Source organism: Fringilla coelebs (genome assembly GCF_963513975.1).
Source record: "Fringilla coelebs genome assembly, chromosome: 7".
NCBI classification, from domain to species: domain Eukaryota; kingdom Metazoa; phylum Chordata; class Aves; order Passeriformes; family Fringillidae; genus Fringilla; species Fringilla coelebs.
The window spans coordinates 12,426,443-12,445,424 of record NC_140035.1 but is presented as its reverse complement, the minus strand read 5'-3'; the positions used below and the strand labels follow the sequence as shown (position 1 = coordinate 12,445,424).

General features: G+C 41.7%; 1 protein-coding gene across 2 annotated transcripts; it reads left to right on the top strand.

Moving 5' to 3' along the window:
* The first annotated feature begins 4,899 nt into the window (after positions 1–4,899).
* Positions 4,900–9,215, top strand: TMEM177 (transmembrane protein 177). 2 transcript variants are annotated; one of them, XM_084209263.1, is made up of 2 exons: positions 4,900–4,933; positions 7,863–9,215. In XM_084209263.1, exon 2 carries the CDS (start codon positions 7,877–7,879, stop codon positions 8,825–8,827), a length of 951 nt encoding a protein of 316 aa, XP_084065389.1. In that variant the 5' UTR covers positions 4,900–4,933; positions 7,863–7,876; the 3' UTR covers positions 8,828–9,215. The 2 variants fall into 2 exon arrangements, with proteins under 2 accessions (XP_084065389.1, XP_084065388.1); XM_084209262.1 differs by lacking the exon at positions 4,900–4,933 and adding an exon at positions 6,586–6,749.
* The last annotated feature ends 9,767 nt before the right edge of the window (positions 9,216–18,982 follow it).

Genomic DNA, 18,982 nt, shown 5'->3' with positions numbered 1-18,982 from the left:
GTCTGTAATACAATTAATGCAATATGGTATAGGGTCTGTCTGCCCAATATGGATACACCTGAAGCAATTTCAAATAGCAGTAGGCTACTTGAAGAACCACAAGCTTCAGCATGAATTGATTTGACCAGAGTCTGCAAGTGGTTTTGCTTCTCAGCTCTTTTCTGCAGGTATCCAGATTTTCCACTAGCACCCATGCTCACATGGATATCAAAGAATCAGCAAGGCTGGAAGAGATCTTCAAGATCATCCAGTCCCACCATCAATGTAGCACCACCATAGTCACCCCTAACCAAAGTGGATGTGTGTCTATTAGCATCAGCAGAGATCACAAAGCACGTTTAGATCAAGGATTTTTTGATGATTATACTCAAAGGAGTCCTGCTTGAGGGAAGAATATTCTATTTTACTTCACAGGGTGCTCAGTCTTTATCAGCTTCTGGTGCATCCAGATAGAGGTGAGGGAGCTTGTACAATTAGCCCCCAGATCTGAAAATGCAGTAGCAAAGAGATAAAAACCTGCGTATTTTCCCTTTTCCGTGTCTGCTGCCACAGAGAGCCTGTCTGAGGTTTATGCAGGTCTAGATCAGCAGATCAATACTTCAAAGACTCTGGGAAGAAAAGTCAGTCCCAGAGCTGTGAAGCCATCCAAATGACTTGCAGCCTCTTTATGGCTTTCAAACCACTAGTTTTTCATCCCTGATCAGTTCCAAGCTGTGTCACATCAGCGAAGAAAATATCTTCCCAGTTTTTTGAAGACTCTCTGCTTTACTGTGATCTATATACCTGCCAACACCAACAACAAAATTAGTCATCTTTTTAATCCTTCTTAAATAGATATATATAAAAATACTGGGGTTGGAAGGTTTGATTTGAGACCAGAAATAGAATTCACTCTTCCCATGGCTGTGTTTCTGAATGTTTATTCTACATATGCTTGTCTACATCACCCATCTTGAGAGGAAACACAAGGTGTCTATCTTTAATAACATACACATACCCCAGGTATAAGAAAAATAGTTGTGAATAGTTCATCTTTTTCAACAGAAGAGGTCTAACGAGGAGATGGGAACTTTTTTTTCCTACTTCTTCTTATACATGGCTTTGATTATCAGCATAAGAATGCCATTTCAGCCAAACCTTGTCTGTAAACCCGACAGAAAGGAAAATGTGGTTTCTAATCTGCACTAACTGAGCCAAAAGCAAAATCCTGGCATACAGGCAAAATTTGCAGTTGTGTTCCCCATCAGCTGGTGCGTGTCAATGTTCCATGGGTGGAACACATGGAACTATGAGGTGCAGTGGGAATGGGACATGCAAGGATATATTATCAATATTGGCTGCTACCTCCCCTTTCCAGCAACAAAAACTGCTGAGTTCTGAAGAGCTGCTTCATGCCTTTGCTCAATGCTGTGTACACTTCAATCCCACTGTCACTGCGCTATTTGCTGCAATTTGGAGATGGGCAACTCGCTCAGAATGACAGCTGGAAAGCCCATCTTGCCACAAGCTCTTCTTCCCCTTCAGTGCAGTAAGATGACTGTTCAAATACGAACAGGCTCAACCTTTTGGCACCTGTCAAGAACATTAAAGGTCACTTAACACAGCAATTTTCAATGCATTTTCTGCTGAGTTGGAAGTAGTTCCAGCACAGGGCATTATAAGTCACCTTAGTACAGGTACTTTCTAGGCATATGTTTTGCTTCAGAGCATTACACTGCTTCTGCATATGTTTTGCTTCAGAGCATTGCACTGCTTCTGCGTGTTCATTACTGAAGCACCACACTCAGCAATATTGAATAGTGGGCCAGGGAGCTGCACTTAAAAGAAGGCTCACAAGTCATACCCTTCCTTCACAGTAAGACCTCCCCCAGATCAGCCAACACATCTCACTCCAGGATCTTTTTGCCCTCTAACATTTCCTCTGTTCTTCATCATACTTCTCTGTCCTCATGTCCTGTAAAACCCCCTAATGTTCACACTCCAGTTCCCTGGTTTTCATGATTGCGTCCAAAGCTGACTGGCAGATTATCTGTGTCCTGCAGATTTTGAACTCTCTCTCCTGCAACATCTCTTTCATCTGACACCTGGGACATGCAGTGTTGCATAAATTTGTGCCAAAATTATAAGGTTACTACCCTCCATTAAAGCTCATATCTAGAGAACAGATCATAGAAAAACTTCCATAAAAGGGCAGATAAATCAGATAAACAGACTCCATAAAGGAAGAAAATGTTGAGGGGTGACAGGTCTACATCTTAGGCTGGTGGACACTCACTGACCGACCACATTTACATTTCCACTTTGGAAATCACATGAGCAAAATAGACTGCAAGACCACATAAATCATTAAGTCAAATGAATAATTTTCAGTTCCGTATTGAAATGTCAACCTTTTTCCTAATGTAGCAACAAGGCTTCGTACATACAGATTGCAAGTTAAAGAGGCAGATGATGGTAGGTACCTCTATCTTATGGGAAAATATGCAAGAGAACTGGATCGTATTCCTGAATGAGTAAAGGCAGAGCGTGTCCTACAGCACCACCTAGCAGGCTAATTTAAAGTGGTCCATATCCCTGGATCCATGACTACAACGATGTGTTTGTGCATTAAAACCAGGGTGCATTTTGGTCTTGTTTCACCTTCCTTGGTGTAACAGCTGCTTCTTGAAACCAGAACTGTGCCAGGGTGGTGATTAGTAAAGCTGTGGTGTCTGTTTTTTCTAGTCGTATTAATTATAAATCTCTTAAGAGAAACCATAGTAAGAATGAAATGCCAGATTTTTGAGGTTTAGTGTAAGAAAACCTTGTTTTTTAGATCTCTCCACCCAGTGCAGAAGCACCTCTCAAAGTCAGATCTCACAAACCCACCTAACCTTTTCACTGTATTCACCAGCAGGATAAGTCTCAGTGTGATGAGGGATTTTAAAAACCTGAGAGTCTCTGTGTGTTTGTTAGTGTGAGTCTGTTGTCCATCATCACCGATATATACGGTTTTTTGTGCATCTGCATGAAGTGTGAATACCAATGCCCACTTACAATTTTTAAGTTTTGGCAGATGAGGAAGCTTCATGCTGAGGCTACAGAACAAAGAACTGTAACAGCTCTCTGCTGATACAGAGAGGGAGATGAAGTTTTTTGGTTTGTGGAGGTTTTTTGTGTTTTTGTTTTGGAGGGGGGTGGTCAGGTTTGGGGTTTTTTTGGTGATTTTTTTTTTTCTGTCTGCCTCATACCTTGTTAGAGCCTTGGCACTTCTCAGAGTTTTCAATGCCCCCATTCTGCTTGATAACCTAGCAGAAAAGAATGCCTTTCTGTTACTGTTTTCTGCTAATAGTGAGATAAATGTGGTGCGCAAGAGGGTCTGATGGGTGACAGTGCTGGCAAAAAGTGGCTCAGGGGGGGACAGGTGAAAAAGATGGGAGCTTTTCTCTGACTTCTCCCTTTGGGTGGCAGCAAACTATTCATCTGCCTTGCCATAGTGCATAAAACCATCACCTAAGGGTAGAACTGTGCCCTGTCATGAAGGAGTGTGTTTTCTTAGCAACGTGTTTATTGGAAGTTAAAACCAAGGTTGCCATTACCAGCTTCTGTTCACAACAGGCTATGCCTAGCCAGACTTGTTTAGTACTAGCATTTCTAAAAAATCAGATCATCTATTGGGAAAAACGTAGGATAAATTTCTTCATTAGGATGCTTTAAAGAAAGTCCTAAAAATCCCTATGGATTGGATTGAGAACTCCTAAATAGTCAGTTTACGATCTTACTCCTTTCATGTGAACTGAAGTGTCATGCTAAAATGTCTGGGAACTAAATATTTACTGGTAAGAAATGCTTCAATCAGGGGCTGCTGCAAAGAAAGCAAGATCTGTCAAATTTAAGGATAAGTAGAAAGTAAGAACAGCTTGCTTTTATTTCTGTTCTGTTGCCTCTCACCCAGCATAATTTCCAATTGGATAGTGAAAAATTATTACCTTATGACTGCCTGGTGGGAAGGAACACTTTAAACCAGTCATCCAGCATGAGTGCAAACTTCCTATAAATGAGACAAACCCACCCTTTTACTCTCCCCTATCCAAACAAAACCCCAACCTGGCCAAAAGCTTTCCTGTATTTTGGCTTTGCAAGGACGGCACATCCCAGGGGCAAGGCCAGACTTCCCAGAGCCCTGCCCTCGATGCCAGTGCTTCCAAAGGGCGCTGCTCTGCACCCACCTCCTCTTATTTCACGTCTTTCCTGGGCCTTCGGGGTGCCCAGGCTGTAGATCAAATCCACACGGGCTCATTGAGAAACTACACTGGCCATCTGCTTTGAGCGAACAATAACCGTAAAGCAAATTAAAAAAAAAAAATCCCTGCGTATGTTATTTTAACATTAGGAATGACAGATAAAACAAATCCTACACGACGGATGCCAGCTCTGCCACTTGCTGCCTTAGCGGCAAGTATTCCTGCCCTGCAGCGGAGAGAGCTGAATTAATAATATAGATGTAAAGTATTTTGCAGGAAGAACGCTCTGAGTTAGAGCACAGAATTAAGCACATGACGCGGGCAGAGAGCGGCAGTCCCCCCCTCATGCTGCGGCTGCCCTTGGAGGGGTAGGGGCGGGTGTCTCCGGGGGTCTCTTGCTCTTCGCCTGCCGGGGCAGGGGGTCGGATCTCCCCCTCGGTGCCCTCGCCCGCGGCCGGCCCCAGGCCGTCACCGCAGCCACGCCCGGCCGCTCTGAGGGGAGCCGAGTGCGCTCGCCCGCGGCCGGCCCCAGGCCGTCACTGCAGCCACGCCCGGCCGCTCTGAGGGGAGCCGAGTGCGCTCGCCCGCGGCCGGCCCCAGGCCGTCACTGCAGCCACGCCCGGCCGCTCTGAGGGGAGCCGGGCCCCGCCCGCCATGGCGCCCCCGCCCGCCCCTTCCGCCCGCAGCCCCGCCTCGGCCCGGGACCCGCGGTAGGTGCTGGGCGGCCGTGGTGCGGGGGGGCCGGGCGGTTCCCGCAGCGGGGCCCTGGGGCTGTGCATTTGTGTTACCCTCCTCTTCTGTGTTTTTAATTTTCGTGACAGCCGGAGCCCTGGAGGCGGGTCCGGCCCGCGCCCAGTTTCCTGATTGATCGTGCTTTAAGCTGGGCTTTCCCCTCGACTACGTGCGATTTTAAAGCAATAAATTCAGTAACATACACTAGTTACGGCCAAACCTGGCCAGATATCCCCGATCTGAACTTTAGCTGATACAGATCTGAGTTCAGTGAGAATTAAGTGCCTGTGACACCACAGACATAGCATGTGGGGGAGGCCGCCGTGTAAGCGTGGTGGTGGCTTCATGGTTACTAAACGATTAAATTTGCAGGATATGGGCCATATAAATTGCCTTGCAGTTTCCGGTTACTTTCCTCATACATAAATTGCCCAAAGTTTATGAATAAAAATAAAGATGCCATGCATGGTTCGGGTTGCAGAGGGATATCTGCAGGAGCTGAGCATCTGCACTGACCCCTGAGGAAGGTTTGAAAGCATAAATGCTAAAATGTATTGCGAGCAGTTTTCCTTTTATTTTCCTGAGTATTGACTATTATGAGAAAACAAACGTGGCATATCCTGCTTACTTTTGCATTCGATGTGCACAATCACGTTTGATCATGCAAGGAAGGAGTTTTCATTAGGTAATGCAAGAAAGGAGAGTGGAGTTTTTAATGCGGCCTGTCCTTCCCCACATGGGTGTGGATGTAAGCTGGAGAGGGACTTTTTTCCTTGAAGCGTTTCCTATCTTAAAACTGTTAGCCTGCTCCAGCGGGAGGGCGTTCTCTGACAGGAGAAACCTGTAAAGTCCCTGCCTCTGTTTCACATGAGGATCAAATGATGGGCTCCATACAATCATCCCCTTGGAAGTGCTTCCCCCTGCACTGTAAATGACACCACCTTTTCAATCAGATCTAGATACCAGATTTGCCAAGAGGTCATAAACTTCAAAATGGTCATTTGATATTAAGTATTACCATTTTCTGGTCTTTTTAGTTATATTATCAAGGAGATTTTCTCCTGAAATTTGGTTTCATCCAAGGTCTTGGCTCTTTAGCATGTTTTTCTTAAATAAGATTGTCAAAAAAACTCCCCACCTCTGTCTTCTGCAGAATATAAGAATACCATTAGTTATTACCCTAAGAAATACATATTAAATTACTGTATGATTACATACATCATTGTTTTTATTACGCACTCAGTGTGTGTTCAGTGCAGCATAAATATTAAACAAGATTATTCTCCCCCAGTGAGTTTACAGTCTGAAAGACCTTCATAGGAAGGAGCAGTAATAACATATTATTAAAACACCGCCTTTAAATTAATCTCTTTTTGTTTCCCTGTGGTTAACACTCATTTGCTGTTGATCATGACTGGTGTATCCTGGCATGTCCTGTAGTGCTGTTTGATGATGTTACAGACCCCAATTGTCCACTCTACCCCTCTGTGAGAAGTTCTTGTTCAGCATGTGTGGAAGGAGAGCATATGTCCCTGCTTCAGCTGCTGCCATACAGAGCCCAGCAGCATAGCTGAGACCCACCTTTGATGGCACTCCGCTCTAAGACTTTGGTTGTTGTATCACAGCACAATTCCCCTCTGCCACCTTGGCTTCCTGTGAGGACAGCTGGAAACACTCATGTCCTTAACAGCTGCAGCAAGATTCTATGAAGCTCGTATGTGAAAGCCCTGAGAGAAGAGACGCTGCAAATGGAAAGAGTGGTGCCCAGTTTTCACTGATTTCTGCTGGATTTAGGTGCCTAATTCACTTTTATACCTTCACAGTAGCATCATTCTGGGTGGGAATTTTGTACCCAATAGTATTTTTTTCAAGAAGAAATTGGAGCTTTCCTGGGCAGAGCATGTACTATCGCTTGGACCATAAAAAGAACTGATGCTTCCCAAGGGAAGCATGACTCTTGAACTGAATGAGTTGGCAGGTTTGAAAGTTTTTAAGTTTATTTGCTTATTTAAAGAGACATAACATAGGTGTAGGCCCTGAAACAATTAACCTTCCGGTTTCTACTCTAGATTGAACATAGTATTTCTCAGAGAAATTATTTCAGAGTCAGTTTTTTAAAAGAAGCTGCTGAAAGCATGCTGCTTTCTGAAAAGACCTTTTTGCTGAGTAAGCTAGAACCACTGCCTGGAAGCTTAAAACTGAAAGAAAAGAAAAAAAAACCCAGTGTATAAAAAACACATACTGTTTCTTGTTGGTTTTTGGTTGGTTTGGTTTTTTTTGTTGTTGTTGTTTGGGGGTTTTTTTTGGTACTGAGCTTGACTATGCATCAGAACAAACTCTTAAAGGAAAGTTCTGTCTCCTGAAATTTTTCAAATTAAAATGTGATCCTGTTTTGAAAGTTGTAGTTACACTCATCTTATTGAATTTAGTATTCAGGTTACTGATTAAAATTTTTGAAGTTGTACTGTAGAGGAGGTTGGCACAGACTGACCTAATTATTGGCTCTTTCTGACCTCAATACCTGTAGACTGTATAGTGGAAGGCAAGAGTGGCATTGTGCTAGCAAGGTCGAGACAAGTATGTTGGGTAAATAAAGGGTGTGTATTGATTGCTGAGGGAGGAGGAAGTGTGGTGGCTTTAGGATTGTCTTTATTGCGGTGAATTGATTTACTGGAGGAAAGGGAGAAATTAATTCTTCATATCAATCATCATGTGTTGCAAGGCCCAAAAATTATTGCGTATCTCTTCCTCTGTAAAGATGTTTTGGTTTTGTTAATGTAAAAAATGGTTTCTTTGGTTATTGTGCTCTGCTTCTTCTCATGTTTTCTGCTTGGCATTTTTTTAGTGCTAGAGAGATGACAAACCTATCTATGCACACTTTAATTCCTGGTTTTGTGTTATGAACAGGTTAGGATTTGACTATGGCAGCGCGGTCCCTGTGGAAGGCATCTGTGTGGTTAAAGAAGCACAAGATCACTGTGGTGGCCGTTTCTTGCATGGGACTGCTTGGCACTAACCTTTCCTATCACGTGTTTCCTGAGCAGACATTCAAACTGCTGCACGAGTGCTGGTCAGAGGGGCAGCCAGCTGAGCTTTCAGAGAAGCTCTGTAGTGTGTTTCAGGATGTCCTTCAAGATACTGGTGTGAAGTCCACTGGCTCCTACAGAGCCTTTGCAGCGTCTAGCTTCCACCCTGTGAGCGCTGGAATTCCCTGGCTGCCTGAAGGCTGTTTGGTGGGCATCCCGCCTAACTTTGATAGCACAGCTGAGGATAAAAAAGGAATAGTCAACCATGTTGTTGTAATAAATGGCAAGGAAGTAGACTGGGAGAGCAGTGAAGGTGTGGCTTTGAAGGAAGCTCTCACATTTTCCCTTAAAGCTCAGAAGTTTGCCATTGCCAGAGAAGTTGTGTACTTGCGGAATGGCAGCCCTTTAGCAAGTGCTGTGGTGGCTCCGACTTGCTTGGCTGGGACGTTTGTCTGTGGGAGTGCTCTAAAGCTGCTGCTGGGGTTATCCAGTGGCCCTATGATCCTCCGGGGCCTCTGTAACCTTGTCACTGCCATGGGAGGACTGCTCTGCTACTATGTCTCTTCTGATGCCATCACCTATCACCTGGACTGCAGAGCTGACTCCAAGGTAGCCAAGCTTTCCAAGGACTATGCCAGCGGTGGCCTTGAATTTTATGATAAAATCTTGTCCCGCAACAGGATTTTTCGTGGTCTGATGGGCAAACAAGGGATGAAAATGTATGCCCCGAGTGGTAATCTTTTCCCAAGGCACTGGTTCAGAATAAAGTATACCCCATACACTTACCGGAGAACCTTGATTCTTAATATTTTAAGAGAGCTCCAGGCATCTGATGGGAGTGCTTGAATTTTAAACTTGTGAATTATGTATTTTGGAACACCGCTGTGCTGCTTTTTTCTTTTTTTTTCCTTCTGTATCTTCATTAGAATTTTGGGGTTTATTTTTGCATATAGTTCAGAAAGTTATTGCACGTTTCTTGAATAAAGAATTCTCTCTTAAAATATTAAAGACTTGCTTCCAAAGTGCTTGGTTCTATGTGCATCTGAAATCACAAGACTTCTGAGAAGAGAAACTTTTCAGACACTGATCTGGAAGTTCTGCTGCGCTGCTTTGCCTTCCTGCCATTTCAGTCTGGCAAATTGCAAGGTGCAAGTCCAGCGGAGGTTTTGGAATCATTATAATTTAAACTGGGGTGTTTGCTGTTTCTCCTGTGGAACAACACAGATATTTTAAAAAATGGGCAGTCTGTATCGTGTGGTTACATAAATATCAAGACACAGAGTGTTTCCGTTCAGTGTAAGTTCTTGTGCTGTGTGTATTCTTATGCTGCAATCACCATTCTTCAGTAGGAGGCATTAGTTATGCTGCAATTCCTACCAGTACAGACAGTTTATTACCAGCATCTGCATCATTTGCTTAAATCTAGTTCTGCTCTCTAGTACATGGTGACTGTAATGTCACTGTGAATGTTCTTCAGGAGTGGTAGTATGTAAGAGGACTGTCCTGGATTGTTTTCTCACAAGTGGGATAAGCATGTTGAGAAAAGGTTTTTCTGCTTGTTTTGGTATAGTTTTTTGTTTCATTTAAAAATACGTGTAGATGTATGCCACCTGTTATGTCAGTGAAGGCAAGGTATGAGTCTTAAGTCTGGCATTTGGTGCAGAAACTGGTGCAGAGTTGCCAAAGGAGATTATTCTCCTCTATCCAAAGGAGATTATTCTCCTGGCTCAACAAGAATTTTGTCTGGCAGGCCAAGCTTTGCCCAGGATTACTAATCTTCTGGAGAAGTCTTTACTGCAATGGCAGTAAGCTTTCCACTATAGCTTCACCTTGATTTTCAAGGTGATTGTTTTCAAACTCTGTGGTTCCTTCTTTCCTATGTTTCTTTTGCTGTTCCAGTAGCTTTCCCTGGTGACATCAGAGTAGTTCTCATCTCTGTCATCATTCTCACCAGCAGCTTCTATTATTTTGTGTCATTATTCTCAGTCAGAGATGGTGCTGAGTGTCTTCTCTGCCTTGGCTTTGTCCTTTATTCATCTGCTTCAATAAGAACTGTCACACTCAGTTTGCTCAAAGCATTACTGAGTTCTGTTTCCCTTTTGAATCATATGGTGATATAAAATTGATATTCTGGCTGCTGAAGCACTGCTGTTGCTTTCCATTGCTGAAGCCATGTGTGTGAGATGTTTAAGTTTCTGCTGATAAAAATGGTCTGGTTTTGAGAGTTCACTAGAAGCAAGTATTCTAGAATTAAAGGTGGCAATGTTCCATACTAAGAATGGTCTGATGTAGAAAAGCAAGTTCATTCAATGGCCCAGAAAAGGTCAAAAAAATCAGTTTTCAGTAAGTCGTGTCAGTGAATAGCCTCCCCCAGCTCTGAAGCTGAAAATCGGAGGAATTTGAAGAACTTGTTTTAGTATTAACTGGCTTGTCTTTGGCTGCTCAGACAAGGCACACGTTGTACAAATTTTTGTGCAGAAAAGCAACAAAAAATGTTAAGCTAAAAGGAATTGCTAGGAGATGTAGATAAAAGTAGTCTAAGTCTAGAAACTGTAAAAGCAGAGATATCAGTGGAATAATGAGCTCTCATAAAAATGGATACTATCTACAGATATGAAGCTCTCTGTCTGGTAAAGTGATTAAAGGATGAAGTATAAGTAGCAAATGACCAAAATGAGTTGCTAGTTTAAATTTAGATAAAATCTAGTTTAAAGAGGGATTTTCTTGACTGGTTTATTTGTGTTATTATCCTGAATGTTCTATGCAACTGAAAAGAAAATGATCCTTGTAACTTCTTTTTTATATAAATGCATTTCTTGCTGCTACATAAAGCTTTACTGGGTGATGCTGCAAGAGATGAGGGTCACCAAGGTGTTTTGCTCAGAATTCCCACTGAAGTGTAAGAAATGTACTCCAGGGCCTGACTCACATATTTCTTTATCCTACAAATTGCAGTTTCTTGTTGTGGAGATACCTTCAGCTTGCTTAATGGTCAAAAACATAAAGTTGTCAGAAAAGAGCAATACTGAGAGCTAGACAGTTTTCTTGAAGACAAACAAGCTGTGGAAGTCATCTGATTACAGCAATTCCTGAATCAGCTGCTATGGGTATCTGGCTTCTCTAGCAGCTTACAGAAGCAGGAGTGTCAGAGAGAGGGAAATCTCCACCCAGGTTTCCCTGAGTAAAGCACGTGGACTTGCCCAGAGGGGTTCAGTTGAAGTGCAGTGGTCTTACAGAAAACAGCCTTTTTTATTACAGTAGAGCACTGCTATCACCCCATTTCACATTAAAGTGGTTTCCAGAATTTGACAGATAAGATGGTGAGAGAGCTGACTGCAGAGCTGTGGAGCTTCTTTCCCTGCAGGGAAAGCTGGTGGTGTTGGGAGAGGTGATGCTGGGAAGAGCCTACTACTGTTTTGCCCTTGGCTGTAGCAGTTGTGAAACAACCACAGTGACAAAGTGTGGCTTGCATGGGTGGGGTGTGAATTTGAATGTATGAATCAAATCATCATGACTGAAACACAAGTGGCTTTCACCAGAGGAGCAAATGCAGAGGATCCATCAAGGAGTGAGTACTGCTGGGTACAGTATGTGGGCCCTATCCTGCAACTATTATCTGCTCCTATTCACTAAAAGCTCCATGTAGCAGGTGTGATTACATTCATATAAAAATCAGTAAGTTGCAGACAATCTGCTCTCCACGCATCCAGGTCCTCTTTGATTTCACTCATCTCAGCTGGAATTCTATGTTATTGAAAGGCAGAATGCCTTTCAAGCAGAACAATGCTGATGTAGGAAGACATACTTAAGATCTTGGAATAAGGAGGACATCTTCAGGAAGAGAGAAATTTGGTTATTGTCAAAACCAGACTTAAGAACAGAAAAAAAAATTATTATTCTCCAGAAATTGGTATGTTAGATGAATTAAACTGAAGGCACTGAAAAATGGCTTATGGTTTTGCTGGACATCTTTTTCACTGATAGTATATTGGTTTGTTAAGCTGAAGTGAGTATATTCAGGCTGCTCAAACTGCCAAATCCATAAAGCAGAGAAAATTACTAAAATTTGGCCAGAAATCTGTCTGTTTTTCCCATCTGGAAAAGTACAAGCCAAACTCTCAAGCTTTGTAGCCAGAAATGAACACTGAAATATCTCTGCAGTTGGAAGTTTTTACTCTCCTCAGTAAGACCAAGACTGCCAAAATCTATCCAGGTCTTCAATTTTGAAAGAAAAAGTGTTCTTAAAAACTCAGTTTTGTGTCCAAAAATGCACTTGGATAAACACAGCCAACCCAGGTGTACTTTTTTGGACTCCTACCTTAGTTTTTCTATAGGAAAAACATACTGATAGAAGAATTTGTGGTGCTCTCTGCTTGTTTTGAAAAAATAATTGTCCTCCAAATCATGCTTACTGGATAACTTTTTCCTGTTTAGTTTTTTTTTTCCTCCCATGGTTGAACTTCCATCATCTGGAAAGTTGGTCCTTTTCCAGTCCTTACCAGGTTTCTCAGACTTTCTGCTATGGTTTGCAGGAGCATTACCTTGTTAATGTAGTCAAGGTGTTAACAACTTCTTTCAATATAAATGAGTAACAGGTGAAGCTGAAGCTGTCTCCTCCTTTGCGTATGATAAAACTACTTCTGTAGAAGTCTTGCAAAAGCAGATCTCATTAGGGTGACTAAGAGTATTTAGAAAACACAAGACATTGCAAGCCTGATGCCAGGTTCACAGTTTCAGCAGTTGTTGCAGAGTGAACATGAAGAAAGGAAATGCAATATCCAAACAACTTTTATCCAGTAACTGTTTAGTGGTTTAGTGCAGACCTGCTGACCTCTGGAAGCTTTGTTTCTGTCATATGCTGGAAATTTTCCAGTGGGAATGTTGTTGTTTCTTCATTCTCTGTTTCATTTCCCCTTGCTCTGTTACTCTAATTGCCTATTCTGCCTGCTGACTCATCTTACAAGTTGCTTTAGCTTGCTCAAGCAAGATTTGTGAACTTAAGTGCTGACTTGCTGCTTGCACTTTCATTTGCACCTCCTACTTTTTCCTACAGTACTTACCTGCCAAAGACTACAGCAGCTTACATTCTCCTGTGTTTTACTACATGTAGTCTACATGTTTTTTTCAGGGTAAAATGCTTTTGACTACCTGAAAAATAGGCATTGTAGTTAAAACCTTTCCTATTTTGCCATAAGAAAATAATTTGATGTTACTTTTGCAATTTCCACTTAGCATTACTCTTTAAAAGATGTATTTCTTATTTGCTGTCTATGGCACCCAGTTCACTTTTGATCTTAATTTGCCTCTGTCCCTTTTAAGCTGCTATTCCCTTTAAGCCCTTAGAAACTTTGTTTCCTGTTCCTGAAAACTGCAGGGTATTTCATATACTTCTGGCTAGGTGAGGTACTGTGAGTTGAGAAGTTATAACTAATGTAGTGCTGTCAGATGCTTGTACTTAGCTCAGGCACATCCATGTGCTGGTTTTGAGAATTGTGGGTTCTTATATTGCCAGTTAGACTGAGGACTTTATACATGGGTTTTATTACCTGCCACCAAGCAGCAGCAGAGGGGTCTGTTGGGTTTTGTCTGCAGAAAAGAACACTTACTTTTGATAAAATATTTTGAATGAGTCTTGCAAAGATGAGGGGGTTGGAATGAGCAAGAAAAGTGTAGGCAAAACTAAAGAAAATAATCCCACGTTCCTTACATGCTCTAAGTCTTGATGTTCTCCCGAGATGTGTACTGCACAAGAATTACAATACATTCTGGAACCAATTGCATCTGATTTCTGGGTTGTCTGCTCACTGCATCCTCAAGCAGCGCCTTCTCCATCCCTTCCCAGGCTCCTTGTATGCAGGCCTGTTCCAGGTACTACAGGTAACACAAAGCTTCTGCTTCAGCCCCCTTACCCAAACCAGTTCCTCTTCAGTGCTCCTTTGCCCTGGAAGCAGTTGCTGCTCTGCCACTGCAGTGTCACTGGAGCAAGCCCTGATTTATAGGAGTTGAAAACTCAGTGTGATGGTTCCCTCTCCAACTTGCACTAAGCAACGTGTGGCAGTTCAATACCACAGTGGCTCTACCAGGTATGCTGATACCAAAAGTCCACGCTACTACTTTTTTCCAGCCAAAGCAAATGGAACTTTGCAGAGTTCTGTTACCACAAATATAATGGTCAGTATCAATGTGACTTGGCTAAAACTGAAGCCATGATTTGTGATATAAAAATCGGAAGTGGAATTTTAGAAGTGCAAACTAGTAAATTACACCACTGTAGCTATTAAGAGATACAATTTATGAAGAAGTAAAAAAAAAAAACTGTGACCTGCATTACTATTTTAAAGCTACATTGATTCTAAAATTAATTACACAGTGAAATACTGGATCAATTTCTCAGGGAAGATTGAAATTAAGATCAAGCCATGTTGTAAATAACAAGCCTGTTTTTTTTTTTTTAAATCTTTTTTCCCCCATTTTTTTATTCTTCATTTTCTGACTAGACTGGAGGCAGCTATATAAATATTTCAGACAACAGAGCAGGATAAGAATTACTCTGTAGAAAGTTTTCCTTGTAAGATCTTTTCTCATTTGGGATGAGTTTCACTGCCTCAGTGACCATGTTTTAAAAGCATATTATATAATTCTCTGTAGATACCCATAGACAGATGTATTTATGGTTTTTGGAAACTTCATGTAATTTAGGCATAAATCTTGAAGTGTGTTTTATAGTTCCTCATTAATAATAGTTGAGAATTATGCTCATCTAAGGCAGCACACATAAATTCTTAATGTTCAGACATTTATTATATGCCTGTGATGGTTTGAAGTTGCCATAGGAAAATAAAAGCCAGAGATCCCAAAGATTATTATTTTTAAATATTCTTTTAAGCCATTTGGAAAATTGTGTTCATCCCCTAACAGTTATTTCCCTTTGATTTCCACATTCTTCATCTTAACCTAAAGATATCATACTGAATATTGAAAAAGTCAAATCAGCAACCAGACAAACTTTTGATTGAAGTTTTCCTTAAGCATGGTGGCACCTTATAAAAGGAAATGCTGAGTCCATCATTTTATGGAAGTTATAAATTCAGGTAGGTTTTTTGCAATTGCAATTTAGAGATCCTAATCATGTTTGCCTATATCTTATATGAAGACAGCTGTGGCACAGTTGCAGGTGGTGGGATGAAAACTTGGCATGTGTATGATGGCTTTACACCTGTGAAGCAGGTGAAAAGGCAAAGGTTTTTTTCTTGCTTTTCTGGCCAGAACATAATTTATGTATTGCAAATTGAAGTCATGCTTTAGCAATTGCAAATTGGACTGTAAAAACATTTCTTTCAATTTTTTTTTTTTTTTACTTTCCAGTAGCAGAACTGGATATACAGAGGCATGCAAATGATCTGAGAACTGAATGAGAAGAAGAGTAATTGGGATTTTTCTACCTAAAAGGGATTTCTTTCAGTTAGTATTAAAGAAAAAAAATCTCTGCTGAAACCTCACAATAGATGAATCAAAAAGGTACATTTTCTTCTAGAGTCATGTGGTGACTAGATCTTTTTTTCTGCTTATGCAGAAAAAAATGCAGTAGCCAAGCATGGTGCCATCTTTTGAACAAGCAGTTCAGCTGGCACACAGGTGAAATTTATTTGGCACACAGCTGGCACACAGAAATTTATTATTTCCTTGATCCAGATAAAAAATATGCTTGCACTGGAGAAGTGTTATATGGAAATACTAAAGGGAAGTTTACCTGTAGCACAGATTTCCCAAATTTTACCATGGCTCTCTTTGAAGTCTGTTTTATTCTGAGACTGGAAAAAGATTTGATGCAGCTTTGAACTCTGCAAAAATGTGTGTGTGCATTTTCTGGGATCAGATATGTCCAAATTTTTTCTCCTTTTACTGAACATCGTCACCTTGGACTTTCCAGCCTGATGTCTGGTGTGAAATAATTCATCTTAAGCTGGTTTTTATGTGTTGGGTGCACGTTGGCTTCAGCCTAAACTATGAAAGCTTCTGGAAAAAGAACAGACTTACTATGCATTAGATTTCTTTCATGGTGCTGCTCTGGTTTTAATCTTAAAGATTTTCTACTGAATTTTGCTTTGAATGGTACAGAGAGAGCCAATATTGATGGCCAAATCCAACAGAGGTGCTTCCCTCAAAGCAGCAGGAGGCATGGCAGATGTTGGAATACAAATTGGAAGCCATGGAAGGTGCATCACCCCAGCACAAGCTCTGCTTACCTGGCAGGCAAAATGCAGCCAGGCTCTGGAAGTGACCCAGTCATGCTGCTGCTGACCAGTGAAGATTCCTGCTTAGCCCCTGGGTCACTGCTGCTGGATCTGTGGAGGGGATCAGACTGCTCTGTGCTCAGAGCCACCCAAAGCTTCACTGCTAGGATCCAACCCATTACCACTGGGATCTGGGATGTCCTTTTATCACACGGCTGCAGGAGGTGACATTGTGCCCGCTGTGTTGTGTGACATGCTAGCGTGCATGTTGAGGATATAGATCTGTGCTAAATTGTCTCTTCAGGCTTATGATTTGTAGATTTAAACCATAATCTCCTGGAGATTATATGAAAGAGGGAGTTGCAGGCACGAATGGATGAAGGTGATCCCTGTGTCATGGTGTAGGAGGAAATTTAGGAATTGTGGCTTTGGAAGAGATAGAGGGAATATTATGGTGGGGGACTGGGATACTTGTGTCATGCAGTCCAAGGAATATTTGCATCATATTCATTGTAGCTAATGTGGAAAGTGTTTAACTCCTTGGGAAATAAGGGACTGAAACCAAGTAATCCCACAAGGTGGCTGACCTCACCACAAAGCACTAATCGGGTTTTCCTTAGACAGATTATTTTCAGCGGTGTGGAACAGTGTCCTCTCTGCCTCCTTCTCAAGTCTTATTTTACCTTAGGTTTTCTTTTTATGTTGGCTTCCTAGAAAAGAAAAAAAAAAGAAAAAAAGAATCAAACCAGCACTTTCATTGCTACTAAATAGGTTATGGAGAGCAAAAAGACTGCTAAATTTTTTCATTATGATCAAAAAAGCCCCTTTCTATAGACTTTGGCACAGAAATATTATCACCTTGTGTCTTTTACAATTTTCCATATTTACAGTACTTTTTAGTACTTTGTCATTTCCTTTGGATTAGTTTCTATCCAGGCTATCACAGAGCATGCAATATAAATTTCTTATTGCATGAACAGGTTTCATGAAAAGCAATGTGTAAATACAGATCATGTTGTAGCTGTTTTATTTTCTTGGTGTTTAATGTATGCATCCATCACGCCATCATAAACTCATTGCGCATTTTGTAACTCAGCTATTAAAGGTTTTCCACCCTGCAGTTCATGGATGGGTTCATGGGCTGTCAGCTATGAAACAGTGATTCCCTAGCTTAAAAGTTACGGCTCAATGTCCCTATAAATAATTTAAGGAAAATCACAAATTCAGAAGTTTTCCCCTGCCCTGTTTCTGATGATAATAAACAATATTGTGGACCAAAGAGCAGTGGTTTGCCAGGCAGACAACATCCAGGGGAAACCTCTGTGTGTCAGATGTGAACTTTGTGTCCGTCTTGGCAGGCAGGCAGTCACACGTGCACTGGCAGCAAATCAGTGATGAGCATATGTGCTTGAGTAACTCCTGCCCAGTGGGGATAACACTTGACATTCTCCCTGAAAGAGAACTTATTTTCAGGAATTCAGCAAAGCACAAAGACTTTGAGGACATGACTGCTTTTCCTGGAATTAACAGGCTGAATGGAGTTGCAGGCTGAGATTCTTTGGTTCACTTAATCTTACATCTGCCATGGATAATCCTGGGATTTTAAGTGCCAAGGGCCATGCTGGAAAACTAGTATCTGCCTCAAGGGCTTGATTAATGAGAGTCAAACCAAGGGGAAGGGAGACTGCCCAAGGTTGCTGTCATCTGTTAATAAGACCAAAATGAAGTGTCTGCACTGTGGCAACTCTGAATTATTTAGTTACCACAGATGAACAGGATGCCATTTGAGTCAAGAGGGTTTGGCCAGATACTGCCTTTGCTTAAAGCCTGGTGTAAGGCATATGCAGCAGGTGTCTTGTCTTGCCAACTGAGCCATTTTCTTTTTCCTGTGGAGGTTTGGCCCTTTAGCAGCCCAGATGTTGGTCCCTCAGAAGGAACTGAGGGACCCTTCTCTAAAAGGAGAGACTTTTATTTGTGCCAAGTTGCCACTCAAAAAAATAGGGTAATTCCAAGGTGCCAACGATGTTCTGTCCCTAAAAATTTCTGTTTGACCAATAATGATAAAAAATGATCAGCACAGCATTGCTATTACTCTGTGGTATCTGTTTGCCAAGCAAATGGTACCATAGGCTTGATGTGTAGATTATTTTCAGGCAGTTCTCAGTTTGTGCTTACCAAGATAACAGGGGAGCAGGTGCCAAATCCTGGCCATGGCTCCTACCTGAATTTTCAGAGTGCTGTGTGTGCCAGCCCAGCATGAGCTGGGGAGAGTGGCAGGCACCATTCCAGTCCCCCTGACCTCTAAGCAGAATGGGTTTTGTGCACCATCAGCCTAAATATCCTGTATTTGGTCTGGTTTGTGACCGGGGTTAACAAATTTAATATTACAGGGAAAAGCATTTTGTCCAGTTGAGTATTCATCGTCACCAAACTGGTTGCTACCATCCAACTTTCCAAGTATCTCATGTAACTTCACTCCTATGTGAGGATGAGGGTATCTTCTATTTGGAGATGTTTGTCTGATGTATAACAGAGGACCATTAACATGATATAGTTTTCTAGATAGACAGAATCCACTTTCTTTATACAAATACGTTATTTGGAGTCAACAAGAAACAGAATGGTTGTGCTGGAAAAGGGTAGGCTAGCTAGAGAGCTCAGAGACAAAAGGGTTTTGCTGCAGAACAGTAAGAGAGCTTGAGACTGTTTAAAACTATAATCTTTTAATGTGCTAAATCTCAGTTCCCTGAACTCACAGTCTTTTTAT

Bases quoted from the DNA above. Each gene is read 5' to 3' on its own strand.
- TMEM177 (XM_084209263.1), top strand. From the start codon at position 7,877: ATGGCAGCGCGGTCCCTGTGGAAGGCATCTGTGTGGTTAAAGAAGCAC.